Source organism: Genypterus blacodes, unplaced genomic scaffold (genome assembly GCF_046128005.1).
Source record: "Genypterus blacodes isolate CSIRO-AG114 ecotype Tasmania unplaced genomic scaffold, CSIRO-AGI_Gbla_v1 ptg000037l_1, whole genome shotgun sequence".
Lineage (NCBI taxonomy): Eukaryota > Metazoa > Chordata > Actinopteri > Ophidiiformes > Ophidiidae > Genypterus > Genypterus blacodes.
Window position 1 is genome coordinate 2563165 of NW_027466850.1, and position 15024 is coordinate 2578188.

At 45.6% G+C, this 15024-nt stretch overlaps 3 protein-coding genes across 3 annotated transcripts; 1 reads left to right on the forward strand and 2 right to left on the reverse strand.

The window, feature by feature from the left end:
- Positions 1–293: 293 nt before the first annotated feature.
- On the reverse strand, positions 294–2171 carry cfap107 (cilia and flagella associated protein 107). The gene is made up of 4 exons (XM_076147092.1): positions 2061–2171; positions 1382–1492; positions 870–1041; positions 294–568 (listed from the first exon to the last, which is right to left on the reverse strand). Exons 1-4 carry the CDS (start codon positions 2169–2171, stop codon positions 294–296), a joined length of 669 nt encoding a protein of 222 aa, XP_076003207.1.
- A 499-nt stretch (positions 2172–2670) lies between these two features.
- Positions 2671–4643, reverse strand: aadacl4 (arylacetamide deacetylase-like 4). The gene is made up of 4 exons (XM_076147393.1): positions 4449–4643; positions 3803–4028; positions 3544–3607; positions 2671–3454 (listed from the first exon to the last, which is right to left on the reverse strand). Exons 1-4 carry the CDS (start codon positions 4623–4625, stop codon positions 2671–2673), a joined length of 1251 nt encoding a protein of 416 aa, XP_076003508.1. The 5' UTR covers positions 4626–4643.
- Positions 4644–6395: 1752 nt separating this feature from the next.
- Positions 6396–14819, forward strand: dhrs3b (dehydrogenase/reductase (SDR family) member 3b). The gene is made up of 6 exons (XM_076147392.1): positions 6396–7074; positions 11275–11418; positions 11717–11836; positions 12283–12521; positions 14110–14235; positions 14334–14819. Exons 1-6 carry the CDS (start codon positions 6880–6882, stop codon positions 14416–14418), a joined length of 909 nt encoding a protein of 302 aa, XP_076003507.1. The 5' UTR covers positions 6396–6879; the 3' UTR covers positions 14419–14819.
- The last annotated feature ends 205 nt before the right edge of the window (positions 14820–15024 follow it).

Below are 15024 nucleotides of genomic sequence, written 5' to 3' on the forward strand. Positions count from 1 at the left end.
CGCAGAGAGAGAGAGAATTTGCATGTATTTATCTTCTAGAGGAGGCGGATGTGATTTATGACCCCCTCCTCTCTCTCCTTCACTCACACATACAGTTCATAAACACTGGAAACAACTCAGCACACACAACAAACCTACATCACTCCTAAAAATGACATAATGAGAATCATGTTTAATTTTTAACTTCCTTTTGATTTCCCCAGTTGTGCGCTCTGTTATATTTTCTGTGATGCTTACTAATAAAACATTTGAACAGCAGAACGTGTGGCAGTCTCGGAGCTGCAGCGTTTGCCCTAAGCCTGCTGAGATGATGGAAGGAGACGGAGGCAATGATCAGGGACTTGTAGCAGCGGGCGCTGTCTCAGATCCAGGTCCTTGTATTTATGATTGGCTGCATAGAGGTGGCTGGATAGCCTGCATGATGCACTGGCAAAGCGTTTCTGGCAGAATGCGCTGAGTGGGTGCCTCTGGTACGCTGACCTATACACACTTACAGACGGGAGGTGTGACTGTTGCTTCTCCAAATGATGCTTTGAGGGCTGCAGCGGGCCAAAGTTGGTTGGAGGGGCTGCAAAGCAACATGTAGAGGAGAAAGAGTCAGCTGCCATGTTACTGCAGCCATCAATTATACCAATGGGTGGTTTTGAACAATATAACACATCTGTGGCAGCCTAGATTGAATCGTGCATGAGCATAAATACTGTTATGTTTTGTCCATAGAAAATCACCTACATTCATTCCAGCATTGAAGTCGTTTGGCAGTACATTTGTTTCTAGCACTATTAATTGGATGGTTCAATATATCATTTAATATGCATGATTTAGTGTCTAATGTGATGTTGGCCTGCTAGTATCAACTGTGGTCTGACCAGAGATTGGGTAGTTAGATCTCCCTGGCTGCCTTGCTGGCCTGTCTGGATGCCAGTGGTGCAGAGTGGGCAGAGTTTTGCCTTTTTGGCCATAACTCTCTTCGTACTGTGTGACCAAGTAGAGAGACGCTGGTGTTCCATGGTGGGCGAAGAACAGCTTGGATGGGAGCCCCTGGGGGACAATACACAGCAGCCTGCACAGTTAGACTTTAATGCATTCAAACAAAGAGGAAGCTGCTGCTGCTGTAGCATACTACTCAAGATGACTGTCAAAAAATATGTTGTGCCTCTAACTGGCTTTTGTTACCCAGTAGAACTGATTATTTTAAACATCTTTTATGTCTGCTGAAAGTGATCAGAAATTCACTCTGTGGGTTTTCTCTAAGGCCTTTATCTTGGCAGTCAATATTACACAGAAGTGGCCAGAGATAAGAGAAGAAAGCTGTGCCTAGCAGGGGTGTGACAGGCATTCAATTGGTGTTAATGCCATGAATGTCCCGTTAAAGGCTGACCTCAGCTCTGTGCATGGCTGATCCTCTCTCAGAGACGTCGGGCTTGAAGTCCCAGTGGGGCTGGTAGTCTATGTGATTGGTGCTGTTGGCAGTCTTTGGCTCTCGACTGAACTGTGTCAGACAGAATAAATAGACATCAGATAGAGGAGTGAGGAGGGGGATATACAGGCACTTGAGCAATGAGCTCAGCACAAGAATCTGCAAAGCTCACACTTCACTATTGATCTGTGCTGTTATACAGTATTTCCTCAGACGTTTCTCCTTTCCGGACCTGAACCAGCAGCCTGTGGCTAAATCCCACGTCAATGCAATTAGTCCCAAGCTTTAGCCGCTCCCAACAGGACCCTGTGCTGATGAAGCCAAGCTGAGTCTACCTAATCACTTTGCTATAGATTTGACTACCGACTGAGGTGCTGCAAAACTCTTGGCTGACTGCCACTGGGTTAGCATTATGTTTTGGATCTGCCTCATGAAGAAGTATGGTTTTGTGTTCTCACTATCAGTTCAGGTCATATGCTCGAATCAGTATTCTAAGATAACCTACCCTGCATACAGGCTGGGCCAAGAGGTAACACTGTTTACTGAGGCAGTGCCTCCCGATAACCTTTTGCCAAATGTTACATTATCATACAGCGTATAGCACAAACAACAGACAATAAGTAGCAGACAATATGCCTACCTGGAGTCTTTCTTCCTTCCAGTTGCCTATCAGCACTTTGTTTGCATACTTGGGCTCTATTCTCCAGCCAGGTTGGCTCCATTTATCATCCTTTGTCCCTGTTTGGTTCATGCTGTACATGGCGTCGCTGCATTTAGGCAGGAGAATGTCATACCCTGTTAAACCATGGTTAGATAGTCAAACAGATAGCATGTAGGTGCATTCACCTAGTCCTATTATCAATTGGGCTGTGGAGGGGAAATAGAAGAGCCCTGTTGCTATGGATACAGCAAACACTGGGAGGTAAGGCAAGCAGAGTGTCCTGGAAGCAAGTGTCTTAGTCTGAAAGCTGTATTAAAATGAAAAGCTGGAACATGAGATTTGGCTTTTATATATACATGAAACATGTGCCAGACATTTTTGCAATGTTTATGTTTAAGCTTTAAATGCATGGACTTCAGGGAAAATGTCGCACAGAGAATAGTTGATTTGATTTGTGGTATTTTAATTTTGTCAGTAAGAAACTCGTATTTTCGATATACAAAATCAGATTGAGGAAACTGGAAGCATGCAGTGTTTATTAAGAAAACAGGAACAGGCAGAGTGTGTTACATTATCTGACTCATGATCTTCACAGTGTTCTTATGTAGTCAACAACACTATCCATGACACGACCAGCAGAGGAGAAAGTGAGCCAGCCCTGGTCAAAGAAGCTGAGGACACCATGAAAACCATCCATTACATGTTGCCAGGTGACATCCTTTCCCAAATCCAGCAGCCGTTTCCTGTAAAGGATCCCGTCATCCCTCAGGACATCATGCTCACAGGTGAGGATGAAGGTGGGTGGGGTTTTCTGAATGATAGCATCATCTGCCAGTAAAGGAGAGACCTCAGGTTCCAAACCAGATTTGATTGCATGATAAACTTCCCCGTCGTACTCTGGGGTTGGCTGCTCACTGTAGCCTCCAGCTAGACATTCTGGAGGTAGGTTGGATGGGGAGAGCCACTCCTGAAAGCGTGGCCTGAGCTCACTGGGGACATGGTTCCCTTCCAGCACGTCCTGGCACACAGACATGTCCCCATTCAGGTACTGCAGGAAGTAGAATGCCATGCGGCCACGAAACAATATGGGCACAGCATGATTTTGCTGGTATGAGGGCAGGTTAAAATCTGCCATCTGCAGAGGCGGGTAGATGAGAACCTGAGCACAGGGGGACGGCAGATGTCCGTCCTCTCTCCTCGCCAGCCTTTGGCACAGCGCTGCTGCCAGGTTAGCCCCAACGCTGTCCCCTCCGACTGCCACTCTGCTAGAATCAACCCTGAACTCTGCCTCAGCCACAGACAGGAAGTGACACGTGGCTGTCTCACAGTCATCCAGCTGGGCAGGGTACCTGTGCTCCGGGGCTAACCGGTACCTGCCAGGTGAGACAGGACAGAGTCTGGATATTTTGTAGACAAAATGGGTTGAAAATGTTTGGAGTACATTCAGAAAGACTCTATGTACCCGACAGAAACCACGGTGGTCTCAGTCTTCCTGGCGATGTGGCGGCAGACTTCATCAGCAGTATCTGATAAAGATTGCCAGGAAATTACAGATAGCAAAACATAAAAGCCTTTGATGTTGAGGTCATTTACAAAAAGCAAACAAGTGATACACAGACAGAGCCTGGACACATTTTCCTTCTATGTGCCGACAATTTTCATTGGTTTTCTATGCTTAGATGGAAGGAATAGAGGAGATTGAATAATTATTGAATTTCTACCTATACAGCCCAACACCCATCCGCCTCCATGGAAGTAAACAAGACCTCTTCTCAGGTTGTCACAGGCAGTGAAGGGTTCATAAATTCGCACTGGCACCTCTGAAAACTTCCGGTTGTTCACTCGCAGGCCGGTGGAGTCTGGACTGGAGTGAGTCAGTAAACAAGCCGTGAGCCAACGAGTGACGGTGACCTGATGGCAAATACCAAGACGCTCCAGGATCCGACCCTGGAAAGACGGAAACCACAGTGTGTGTGTGTTAACAAGACAAAGATACCTCCCTGTGTAAAAATTGAAAACCCCAATGTTTACTTTCTGAGCTGCTGTTCTTAACAACAACAGTGTCACAAAAGGTGAACGCAACCTTGAGTTTCTTTGCGCCTGGTTAGACTTGTTTTCTTATCTTAAATGTCTCAAAGCTTTATCGGTCCCTAGAGGACAGAGGAAGGGCATCCGTCTTTGAAAAAAGGACAAAAGTATAAATTGTATTTGTAATGCAGTTCAAGCTGAAGCATTTCCTGTTCACTAAACAAGTGAGGTTAATTTGATTATTCAAAAAAAAAAGTTAATTATTTCAGCAGATGAAAGAATGTGAATGTAGTCGTAGGAAACATTAAATAGCAAAGTGTAACAACTAGAAGTACTCACCGCAACTGCAATGCCAACAAACAAGCCATGAACCATGTGCAGTTTCCAGCTATTTGCAACCCCACGAGGGACGTCTGAATTCATCAGCTCCGAGTACACAAGTCCAATTACCAGAAGTAAGAAGGCTGCAACAAGCGCCGCGAAGCCAATTATTAAAATTGCAGAGCCCATGTCCATGGTGCTGCCGGCCTGCTCTGCTGAAGTAAAGTCATTAGGAGTAAATGCTTTATCTACCTGCTCTCCACCTCCCTCCACTCCTCCCACATCCTCCAGCAATGTGTTCTGACCTTGACTTTCTCTTAAAGACATGTTTCCACTGCCTGTTTCCCAGCAAGACAAATAATTATTATTATAATCTTGGATATAATTGCTTGTTTCCAATAGAAACAGTTTCACCACAGACTCTTTCTTCCTGTTGAAGCTTCTCACACTCTTCCGTCGTGCCATTCCACTGCTGCTTAAAACCCAGGCTGTATTTTTTTTTATGTGTTTTCCCCAAGTCATTGTTGTTCCCTGGTATTGATGGAGAGTCTGCTGCTGACAGCTGCACTCAGCACGGAGTGACATTTACATTATCTGGTGTCTGAGGGAGGAAAATACTTGGAGACGTTGCCTGAGACCAGCAGCCTGATCTGAACTTTCACAGCTGATCTGTAGATGGCAGTGATAGCATGGGTGAAAATAAACACGCCGCTGTCTCTCACACACACACTTACACACACACACACACACACACACACACACCCACACACACACACACTCTTTGCATTTCTGCATTGTAGGTGCAGCCTTAACACACGCCAGTCACCGTGATGGACGCTTTCATGAAGGTGTCTTGTTTTTCCAAACCCACTGCATCATATTAAATCTCATCTGAGTTAGAATGCGCTGGTGTCGGCTTACAGTGCAGCATGACTGAGTTAGCTTTTTATAAATCTCAGAAATATCCCAAATAATGACAGCATCTGGAGTCGTGTTGTCTTAAGGCTCTTTAGAAGCCCCCAAGAGCCTCTCTGCTTTCCCTAAGTAGCTGAGCCCAGCACAAAGCAGCCATTGTGAGCTGCTCTTTAAACCCATCCCAGTTGCTGAAAGAGCCCTGCTTTCACTCATACCCAGTCAGAATCACAGTGCCAGGGCCAAAAATCGCAGACTGGAATCTTGTCTGACGCCTATTAATTCATAGGATTTGTTTAGGGGTATTCATGCAGGATTCTGTTTGTCGCCGTGGAGAGACGGGGTTGATCCTTTTTCCAAACTGTACTGTCACACATGGAAAGAGTTTAGCTGCTCCAAGGCGACTATAACCACAACAGCCTGGGTGTAAAAAGGGGACTTAAGCACTAGAACTTAAGATTCAAAGGCATTGTTGGTGTTGTATTGATACATTTGCTTTCACATGCATGTTTCCATGTTCACAACACTTTCAGAAGTGGTGTGAAAAATGAAATGCAACACACACACAACACATAAGGAGCTGTAGAAGTCTGCTGACACCACAAGTTTATTTGACCTATATTGGTACGTCATAGTGCTTGATTTTGTACTTGTGATTTCATTTCTTATTTGTACTTAGTAGTTAACCCTTTCATGTGCAGTCATATAAATGTTTGTGCACTTACTTGGCTCCCTGTAATGTGTTTGATGAAATTAGTTGTATTAAATCAATCACTCCCTTATTTGAGGCGCTTGAGGTACGAATATCACCTCGTGGACTCTTTACCTCCATGTTCTATTGTTATGTAATAAAGTCCTGTGGCTGATAGTGGAGAGTGACAGTGGGGAGTGATTAGTCACTGATATGATGTACTTTGTACTCTGCAACGATAAGGACCCCCTGTGACCCGACGAGGCGACCGCTTGGGGGGGCCCCGGACCACAGCTTGAGAACCGCAGCTGTAGCCAACGCGAAGGGGGTGGGGAGAGGCGAGGACGCAACCAGTCAGGGCAGAAGCACAGAGATTCATCCCCTCTTCACATGTCAATCAGGATTAATGCCCCCGTACAAAACTCCCCTCAGGTCCGTCCAGGTCTCTACACGTGTGCGAGTCCCAGTCAGGAGCGCCTCAGTCCCGGCTTTACCTCCGCGCCTCAGCCCGCACTCGTGCTCCGTGTTTGCTGCTGCGTCTCTGCCAATGGTCGCCCGGCGTTATTATGACTAATCATTCACGTCTCCCGAGTTTGACGCGTGTCGCCTAACATGTCAGCGCTCCTCTGCGAGTCACCGAGTTCTCCTCTGTCATGATCTCAGCCGTGTTGGATTATTGATGCAACTCTCCTGCAGATGAGCTTGTTAAACTTGCGGGATCTGTCGCGTTGCTGCTGCTGCTGCTGCACTCTGCTCACCGTTGTTGGAGGATATCAGCTGTGCATGTAAACTTGCGTCAACACTAAAGACTTGATCGCTCTTTTCCGAGCACTTTCCCCCCCTGAGATGGATCTGAAGATCGTTGGTCGCATGGTTCTCTTCCCCGTTCAGATGATCTATTATCTAGTCAAGGCGAGTTTGTTTTCGCTCTTACCGAGTCGAAGGAAGGACCTGTCGAAGGAGGTGGTATTGATCACCGGCGGGGGACGCGGGATCGGTCGCCACTTGGCCAAAGAGTTTGCCAAGCAGGGGGCTAAAAAGGTAAATACACTTAAACTACTGACACCTTGACCCAATCAGTGAAAAGTACCGCTGAAGTCACTTTGTAGCTGTTGTGTTGTGTTGCGAATGCTTTAGTAAAGAAAGCTTGTGTTAGTTTGGAGTTGCAGGTTCGAGTCCCCTTTTCCAAACCTTCTCTGACAGTCCTAATGTGTCCTTGTAGGGGAGTCTTCATCCCACATGTCTCAGCCCTCAGGTCAGTCCTGTCCACCCTGCTGCTCCAGGTGTGTGTCCTCCTCCCTCTCCAAGAAGGAGGGACGTGACCTCTGAGCAGCTCAGTGGCTCCACTGAGACTGGAGAGACATTTGCCCTCAATTTTGGTTCAAGTATTGCACAACAGCACGGGTCACACTGAGGGCAAGTCGACAGAGATGGATGTGAATGAGGGACTGGACCTGATGCTCTGACATCACGTCTCACTGATGGGTCTGTAAAGTGTCTGTCAGGTCTGAACTGTGCTGACTGCATTGGTTGCCTGCTCCTTATATCCCCCATTATGCTCTTGATGGCAGCCAGATGAAGTTCAGTTCTCCAGTGTGACACGTTGGTATGAGAGAGTTGTGTAGGATGATACACAACATGAACCCAGCAAAGATCTCTGGGAGTAACAAGTTGCGTCATCAGGGATTAATCTGAAACCAAAGCGGCAAATCTAACCCATTACAGTAAGTGAAGGGAAAAGTGGTTAGATGACAGATAATACCTCCATCATGCACGCAGGGGTCAAAATACTGTGAGAAGTCACTTTGACATGTTATATTTGCCAAAACTTGAACTTTGAAATCCCTAATCTCAGTGAAAAACACCTTATAAATAACTTGGCCACTCCTGTCAACCAAGTTTATCTCAGAGCACGACCCCGCCCCTCTGAACCATGCACCCACACACAGCCTGGGCTCCGTCCCCCCCGCCGCCCCTCACCCACACACACCATCCCTCACCCCCTAACAAGGAGCCGTCACTCGGCCCTGAGCTGCTCCGCCGGCCCCGGTGATGGATCCTCACGCTACAGGTCAGGCAGTGAAGAGGTTAACAGGAGAACGGAGAGCCCACCATCATGTCTCACTCTGGTTTATCTTCCAGCCCACTGGGTGAACATTACACAGCTGAGTGCCTGATGAGCCACCGGCGTCCCTTTAGCAGTAATGTGTTAATACAGAGCAGCTCTATTTTGGAGCTCCTCAGATGGGAGGAATCATTACACATAGAGGAAAATGCTGGTAATTTCCATGGTAGAAAGCCTTCAGAGGCTTAAGAGAAGGCTGCAGGTTGTAATTATCTATACATGTGTGGCAGGGACACCAGATCTCTGATGCTTTCTTAAAGCACAGTTTTAACAGCTTGAAAACAGCAGTGAAAGCCCCATGAAACACAAACCACCTCCCCCCTTCTTCACTGCCATCTCCTTGGGGAAGAAGCAAGAAGAAACCTGTGGGCTTTTAAAGCTTTACTTTGCAGCTGCACAACAAAGGATGTCACCATGCTTTCAGCACCCCATTGTTGGCTATTATCAAGGTGTGAAGGCTTTGAAAACAACACCTGTGGTAGTGTGTATGACAATTGCTTCGTGCCTAAGGAGATGCTAAAAGGAAATGGGACGTAATTCTGAATAGGACTAACTGCTACGAACTATCGCTCACCCCAGCCTGAGCCCTCCTGTGATTGGCAGCCGCGGCGTCTTTTCTCTGCCTTGGCTTTGGTGTTTTCACAGTATAAGGAACACTTAACCACGGCATTGATGAAAGAGTCCAGCGAGATGCAGAGTGGAGACTCCGAAGGGGAGCCAGGTCTTCTTGTGTGCTGTTAGTGGAACCGTTAGAGTGAAGCTCTGAAACAATAAACCAGAGTGAAGTATTTCCAAAAGCAGCATCCAAGTTCACAAAGCTGGAAGAGGCAGTTCAGAGCCATTCCAGTGACTAGTACACCAGTTTGAACAGCAGATTCCTACAATGGCTTTTCACAGGGACTTTTCCTAGTGGATTTCAATGCCACAACGCGCAAACTCAACAAGGCAGCTTCTGCAAAAACAAGTTCTTGTTTTACATGGTTAATGTGGTTAATGTTACAAAAGAGATTATGGCACGCAAGATGAACCAAATCAGGGCACTGACAACAGGTTTGTGTGTTTGTGTGTGTGTGTGTGTGTGTGTGTGTGTGTGTGTGTGTGTGTGTGTGTGTGTGTGTGTGTGTGTGTGTGTGTGTGTGTGTGTGTGTGTGTGTGTGTGTGTGTGTGTGTGTGTGTGTGTGTGTGTGTGTGTGTGTGTGTGTGTGTGTGTGTGTGTGTGTGTGTGTGTGTGTGTGTGTGTTGGAGTGGAGGCGGGAAGCACATCGCTCCCAGCTGGGTATTGCCCTGCAACTGACCTTGCTGTCTCTGCAGTAATTAGACAGCGGCAGGCGACTGCCTCCTGAACTCCTGCTGCCCCCTCTGTGTGCTGCCTCTCTGCTGGCCCATACAATGGCTGTGAAAGGTTTCATAAGCACCAATACCTTCAGACCCGAGAGATAGAGTGTCACTGTATTCAGCTGGAGCTCATGGGGGATACACACACGTAAACCTTCACCAGGATTAAGTGTATCTGGACTCGTGCTCATGTTTCAAGCTGTGCAGCCTTAATTTGTTTATTAGAAAGTTTTTCACTTGCAGCATATGTTGATGTTAAACCCTGGTAAGTTTGGCCAGTTACACCAATCACTTATCTGCCAGTGTACCAAAGGAGGCTTGTGCAAGGGCCAATTAGAAAGTGTTTTCTTAGTGTTTCTATCATGATGCAATTTGGCCAGTGTGTGTTTGCTCTCAGGCTCCTGTGTGTTGTGATGAGTGGTTGAGTTGATGAATTGAATAACATTTTCCCAGGAGGGCACAGTTTGAGTTCTAACTTGAAATGAGAGCTGTCAGGTTTGTTTGTCAGGCTCAAATCCTATTAAAAGTGATTAATCAAGACCTGTCTCCCTCTGCTGATTACTCAAATGGCCTCGCAAATGAAGCAAACACAAGGAGCTCAAACAGGAGCCACACAGTTCACACACTGGGGCTGATAGTGACACAATGCAGTTTGCATTTTTATCAAGTTTGACGTCCCCAAAGCCTGAAAGGGGAGTTCACAAATGCTAATGTGCTTTAAGAAGGAATCTTAAGATATTGCATTGCAAACAAACAAATGTTGTATTCATAGCACTGGCTCATGTGTGTGCGTTTGTGTGTGTGTCTCAACTCAGCTTAAACTATCTTTTTTCTCCTCTTAGCTTTTTGTTGTTATGTTTTATTTCATTCATTTCATTTTAGGTTGAGCCACATAGAACACGTATTTTCTCACTTGTTTGTTTAAGGTGATAAGCAAAATGTTTCAGCGTGGAGCTGTGAGCTCTGAGCTCGGTTGGGAAAACTCTTCCTCCCCTGCACAGTTAAATCATCAATGCCTCAATTAATGAATCATTGCAATAAAGACGGATTCTTCTTACTTTAACACTAAAGTAAATAATACCAACAGATGAACGCACATGTTCTGACAGACTTAACACGCACACACACACCCTTTGTCAGATACACAAGATCACTTTCCAGAGGTCTTTTTGCTCAAATATTAACCTTGCTCATGGGCAACCAGCCAAATCCCACACTGGCCTCTTCAGCACTTCACACACACACTGTTTTCAGACTCCCTGACCAGAAATGACAGGGCTCATCTGCCCAACAGGCCATGTAATCTCTTTGAGAATGTGTGTTTGAGAGATGAGGGCTCAGCCCCTGATTTCATTACCTTTCCCTGACCCCAGAGACTGACAGATCTAATTGCCCAATCACCAGGCCCCCACCTCCACCCAACCCCGCGTTCCCTGCTCAAATGACCAACCTTCATTTAGTCTCTTGGTGGATGAAGACAATTCATTCACACAGCCCCTCAACCCCTTTAATCTTGCTTGCAAACTGTTAGTTGGAGTGTAAATGGCCTCTCTGTTCTCTGAATAAAAAACATAAGTGCATCTTCTCAGATCCACAAGGTGTCATCAAAGAATAAATATGCAAAACACATGCAAAGTGTTGTTTATGACTTATTCCTAGAAAGCCACTTTGTATCATTTACGACTGAATTTGCATCTGATCATGTCCCTTTGTCCTCTGGGACAGGACCGTGGGCCCGGCTGCTCTAACCTGGGATTTCTCTCTCTGTTCTTTCTCTACAGGTAATCTTGTGGGGTCGAACAGAAAAGTGCCTCAAAGACACAGCTGAAGAAATCTCTCTCTCAGGAACAGAGTGCCACCATTTCCTCTGTGATGTGGCCAATCGAGAGGAAGTTTACAAGCAAGCCAAGGTGGTCAGAGAAAAGGTATGCAAGCTTGAATCCAACGTATCTACATAATGTAATTTACCACAGTGGAACATTGAGGAATATTTCCCAGTGACACTTCTCCATTCCTCTAAACTGTATACATACCGGCTCGAGCTGTCTGGCTCCCATCTGGCGTATACATTACGCTTCATCTGATATGTCAGTATAAGAGCCTGGAATGTTGCTGACAGCTCTGCTACAAAATAACAGTATCAGCTCATGCATGTTCAGAAAAAAATGCATTTGATCTTGAAGAATGTTCTCTTTCTCTAACTGTGCTACCGTTCATCATCAGGTGGGAGATGTAACCATATTGGTGAACAATGCTGCTGTGGTTCACGGCAAAAGTCTGATGGACAGCGATGATGATGCTCTTCTGAAGTCCCAACACATCAACACTATGGGACAGTTCTGGGTAAGGAGTGCAGTGCTCTCGTGCAGTTAGAAGACAGAAGAGCCCGATTATCTGTATAATTGTCGCATGTGGTTCCTCGCGCTCTTGTGTTCTTGACAGTTTGGACGTCTGTGCTGTGAGACGCACTCGTGTCTGTGTTTGTGGCAGGTTAAGTCGGGAATTTCCAAATTGCCTCTCAGCTTGTGAAACATCAGAGGGGTTTTGAAAGTCTTGGCATTTTTTAGTTTCAATGGAAATCCAAAGTACACGCCATATGCAGAGAGAAATGCAATTATCAACAAAATAGAAATGGAAATACAATCTTTAGTTGCTCTCCAGGCCTTTTTCCCCCTCTATTCTGCCTTTGTCTGGCTCTATCCTATATATCCCACCTTTTCCCACCCTTCCTTCCTTCCCTCATGTCTTTATTCTCCAATTCATATGGCCTCTGTTCTCTCCTTTCCCAGACTACAAAAGCTTTCCTTCCTCGAATGCTGGAACTGCAGCATGGCCACGTTGTTTGCATCAACTCCATCCTGTCCCAGTCAGCCATCCCTGGGGCCATAGACTACTGCACCTCCAAGGCCTCCTCCCTGGCCTTCATGGAGAGCCTGACGCTGGGCCTGCTGGACTGTCCTGGCGTCGGCTGCACCACTGTGCTCCCCTTCCACACCAACACAGAGATGTTCCAGGGCATGAGAGTCAGGTGAGAGGACGGAAGAGTCTGACTACAATCTCTAGAATGTAACTCCAACAAATCTACGTGCTTCTACTCTCCTCTACATTTTGTTTTCCATTTTCTTCCACGGTACCAGAATTCATTGGCAAAACTGCTGAGTAGAAGAGGAATTTTGTTTTTCCAGGAAGAGGGCTTTGTTTTTCCAGCACAGAGTTAAGGGCTTTCAGAGTTTTGCACAGCTGTAGACGGTGAAAAGAGTGAAAGGTCAGAACGCTGCCACAATATTCACCCTTTTATGTGGTCTTCATTTAGAGAATTAACAGAAAACCTCCTTAATTTGAGATCCACTGAAAGCAAAACCACTATCATGAAACACTTCTGAACAACCCCCTCCCCTCCACCTTCATATGGTTACAGCCTGTATTGGAGGCTACATAGTCTGACGTGGCATCACAAACCTGGCTTGAATGAGGTTTGAACACAGCTTGACATTGTTCAACAGGTTATTCATTTGGGGTTCTGAATTTTCTTTTCAATACTGATTTATGTGTCCAACTACCTGACCTGAAATGAGAGCCTGCCAAGAATTTGAAGTTGAACTCTATTTGGAACCACAGCTGGAAACTCCATCTTCTGAGTGTGACGCCTAATCTCTGACAGGAGTCTCGTGTGGATTGGTCAAATGGAGGTTCAGTGGAGTGCATCATACGCAAGGTTCCTGGATGAAATGCTTTAAACATTACTTGCCGTGTACCAATGAGGGGATTTCTCAACATCCAGACGCACCTGGGGAGCAGCTGATCAGTTTATAATACAGAGCAGTCACAGTGCTGTGCACCTTCCCATAGTGAGAGCATGGCGTGTGTGTGAGTGTGTCCCCTGGGCTTTCTGTCTCAAATAAAATGTTCCTTTTCAACTACTGTGGCAAAATAAGGATTTATCATGCTGGTTAAAAAGAGAAGCGATTCTCGGTCCGAATGGATGAATAAAACATTCACTTCTTCTGTGTGCTTTCTAGTGGCTATCTAGAGACTTGGCAACATTTAAAAAATGACACACTCAGTATGATTACACACACACAGTGCTGTGATCTTTTGTCCGTACTGTGTTAATGCGAAAAAGAAAGTGTGGATGGAATTAATAGGCCTCTGTTGTTCACTACATATATACGTATGATGTGACATCATTAGAGTGTGAGGGAGAGGCTGTCAGGTGAGGAGACGCACGTGGTGATCAGCTCTAATGTTTACATGCTGGAGTAAATGGATTCACCATAGCATAATGGAGATCTGCTACTTAGAGTAAGTTTGTATTGATTTATACAGATTCTCCTCTGGCTGTGTTGCTGCAGACTCATGTTGTGTAGTTAAGATTGCTCCTCAAAATGTTTGACAAAATGAAAAAATAGTTTTCTTGTGTTTGGAAAATTGTTGAGCACAATGGAAGTGCAGTTTGCTGATAATATCCTGTTCGCGCTGAAATTGGACTTTCAAACTGGTGTACTCAATATCCCCCACTGTTGTGTTTCAGTTTCAGTTCTGCCTTGAAACAAATGAAGAAGGTAAATGTTCTGTTATTCTTAAGCCAACGCTGTGTTCTTTTCTTCCTCCCTTAGGTTTCCACAGCTCTTTCCTCCACTCAAACCTGAGATTGTGGCCCAGAAGACAGTGGATGCAGTCAGAACTGATAAAGCTTTCCTCTACCTGCCCTGGACCATGCACGCTCTCGTCATTCTTAAAAGGTCAAATGTCTCATTCAACACTTACCTTATCGTGATTTAATAGATAGACTCCATGCTCATGTTTAACATTATATTTCTTCTCTTTCTCCCACTTTTAGCTTCATGCCACAAGTTGCACTTGAAGAAATCCACAGGTTTTCCGGGAGTTATACCTGTATGAACACGTTCAAAGGGAGGACATGAACCTGGATTGTACAGAATGTGAGAGACCTTAACCACTCTGGGGCACAATGAAGGAAATATTCATGGACCTTAAGGTGTCTGCAGGTGGAGGAGGCCCCATGACAGTATGAAGATAAATACTTAGGGGTTGTTCCTTCCGTGGACAGAAACAATTGATAAACTGCAGGGACACTCTGATCCCGAGTTTGTGTGTGTGTGTGCACTCGGACTTGTGGTGCTTGCTTATGACAATAGTATGGAGGACTGAGTACCACGCTCACCTTGAACAGAAGCCATAGGTTTGTACTCATAGTTGTTTTGTTGTTGTTTTTTTTTACCCTTGTCTTAGTCTGTTTTTACACTTTTATTCATCTTTAAACGTGTCTTTAAATCAAAACCAGTTAATAAAATGGCGTTTTAGAGAGGTGCCGTGTTTCTTTCTGTGCTAAAAACAAGCTAACCCTTGGGAGGTGGTGTTGTGAGTCTGGGTTAGACGCCCATGGCAGTGTGATAACACCTCTGATTTATTCGACGCATGAGATCACTGACTGTGACAGATGATGTTGTCAAAACATAAAATGCACACTCGGGGGTGCATGTGTATGCTTGTTTGTTCACTCCTGTCAG

What these genes read in the sequence shown, in the direction of transcription:
- aadacl4 (XM_076147393.1), bottom strand. Translation starts at nt 4,625, where the DNA reads ATGGACATGGGCTCTGCAATTTTAATAATTGGCTTCGCGGCGCTTGTT. An exon ending in ATGGGTGTTGGGCTGTATAG is followed by an intron (nt 3,608 to 3,802) that starts GTAGAAATTCAA and finishes AATCTTTATCAG; the next exon opens with ATACTGCTGATGAAGTCTGC. An exon ending in ACCACCGTGGTTTCTGTCGG is followed by an intron (nt 3,455 to 3,543) that starts GTACATAGAGTC and finishes CTCACCTGGCAG; the next exon opens with GTACCGGTTAGCCCCGGAGC.
- dhrs3b (XM_076147392.1), top strand. Translation starts at nt 6,880, where the DNA reads ATGGATCTGAAGATCGTTGGTCGCATGGTTCTCTTCCCCGTTCAGATG. An exon ending in CCAAGCAGGGGGCTAAAAAG is followed by an intron (nt 7,075 to 11,274) that starts GTAAATACACTT and finishes CTTTCTCTACAG; the next exon opens with GTAATCTTGTGGGGTCGAAC. An exon ending in CCAAGGTGGTCAGAGAAAAG is followed by an intron (nt 11,419 to 11,716) that starts GTATGCAAGCTT and finishes GTTCATCATCAG; the next exon opens with GTGGGAGATGTAACCATATT.
- cfap107 (XM_076147092.1), bottom strand. Translation starts at nt 2,171, where the DNA reads ATGAACCAAACAGGGACAAAGGATGATAAATGGAGCCAACCTGGCTGG. An exon ending in CAGCCATGCACAGAGCTGAG is followed by an intron (nt 1,042 to 1,381) that starts GTCAGCCTTTAA and finishes ATTGTCCCCCAG; the next exon opens with GGGCTCCCATCCAAGCTGTT. An exon ending in ATCTAACTACCCAATCTCTG is followed by an intron (nt 569 to 869) that starts GTCAGACCACAG and finishes GTTGCTTTGCAG; the next exon opens with CCCCTCCAACCAACTTTGGC.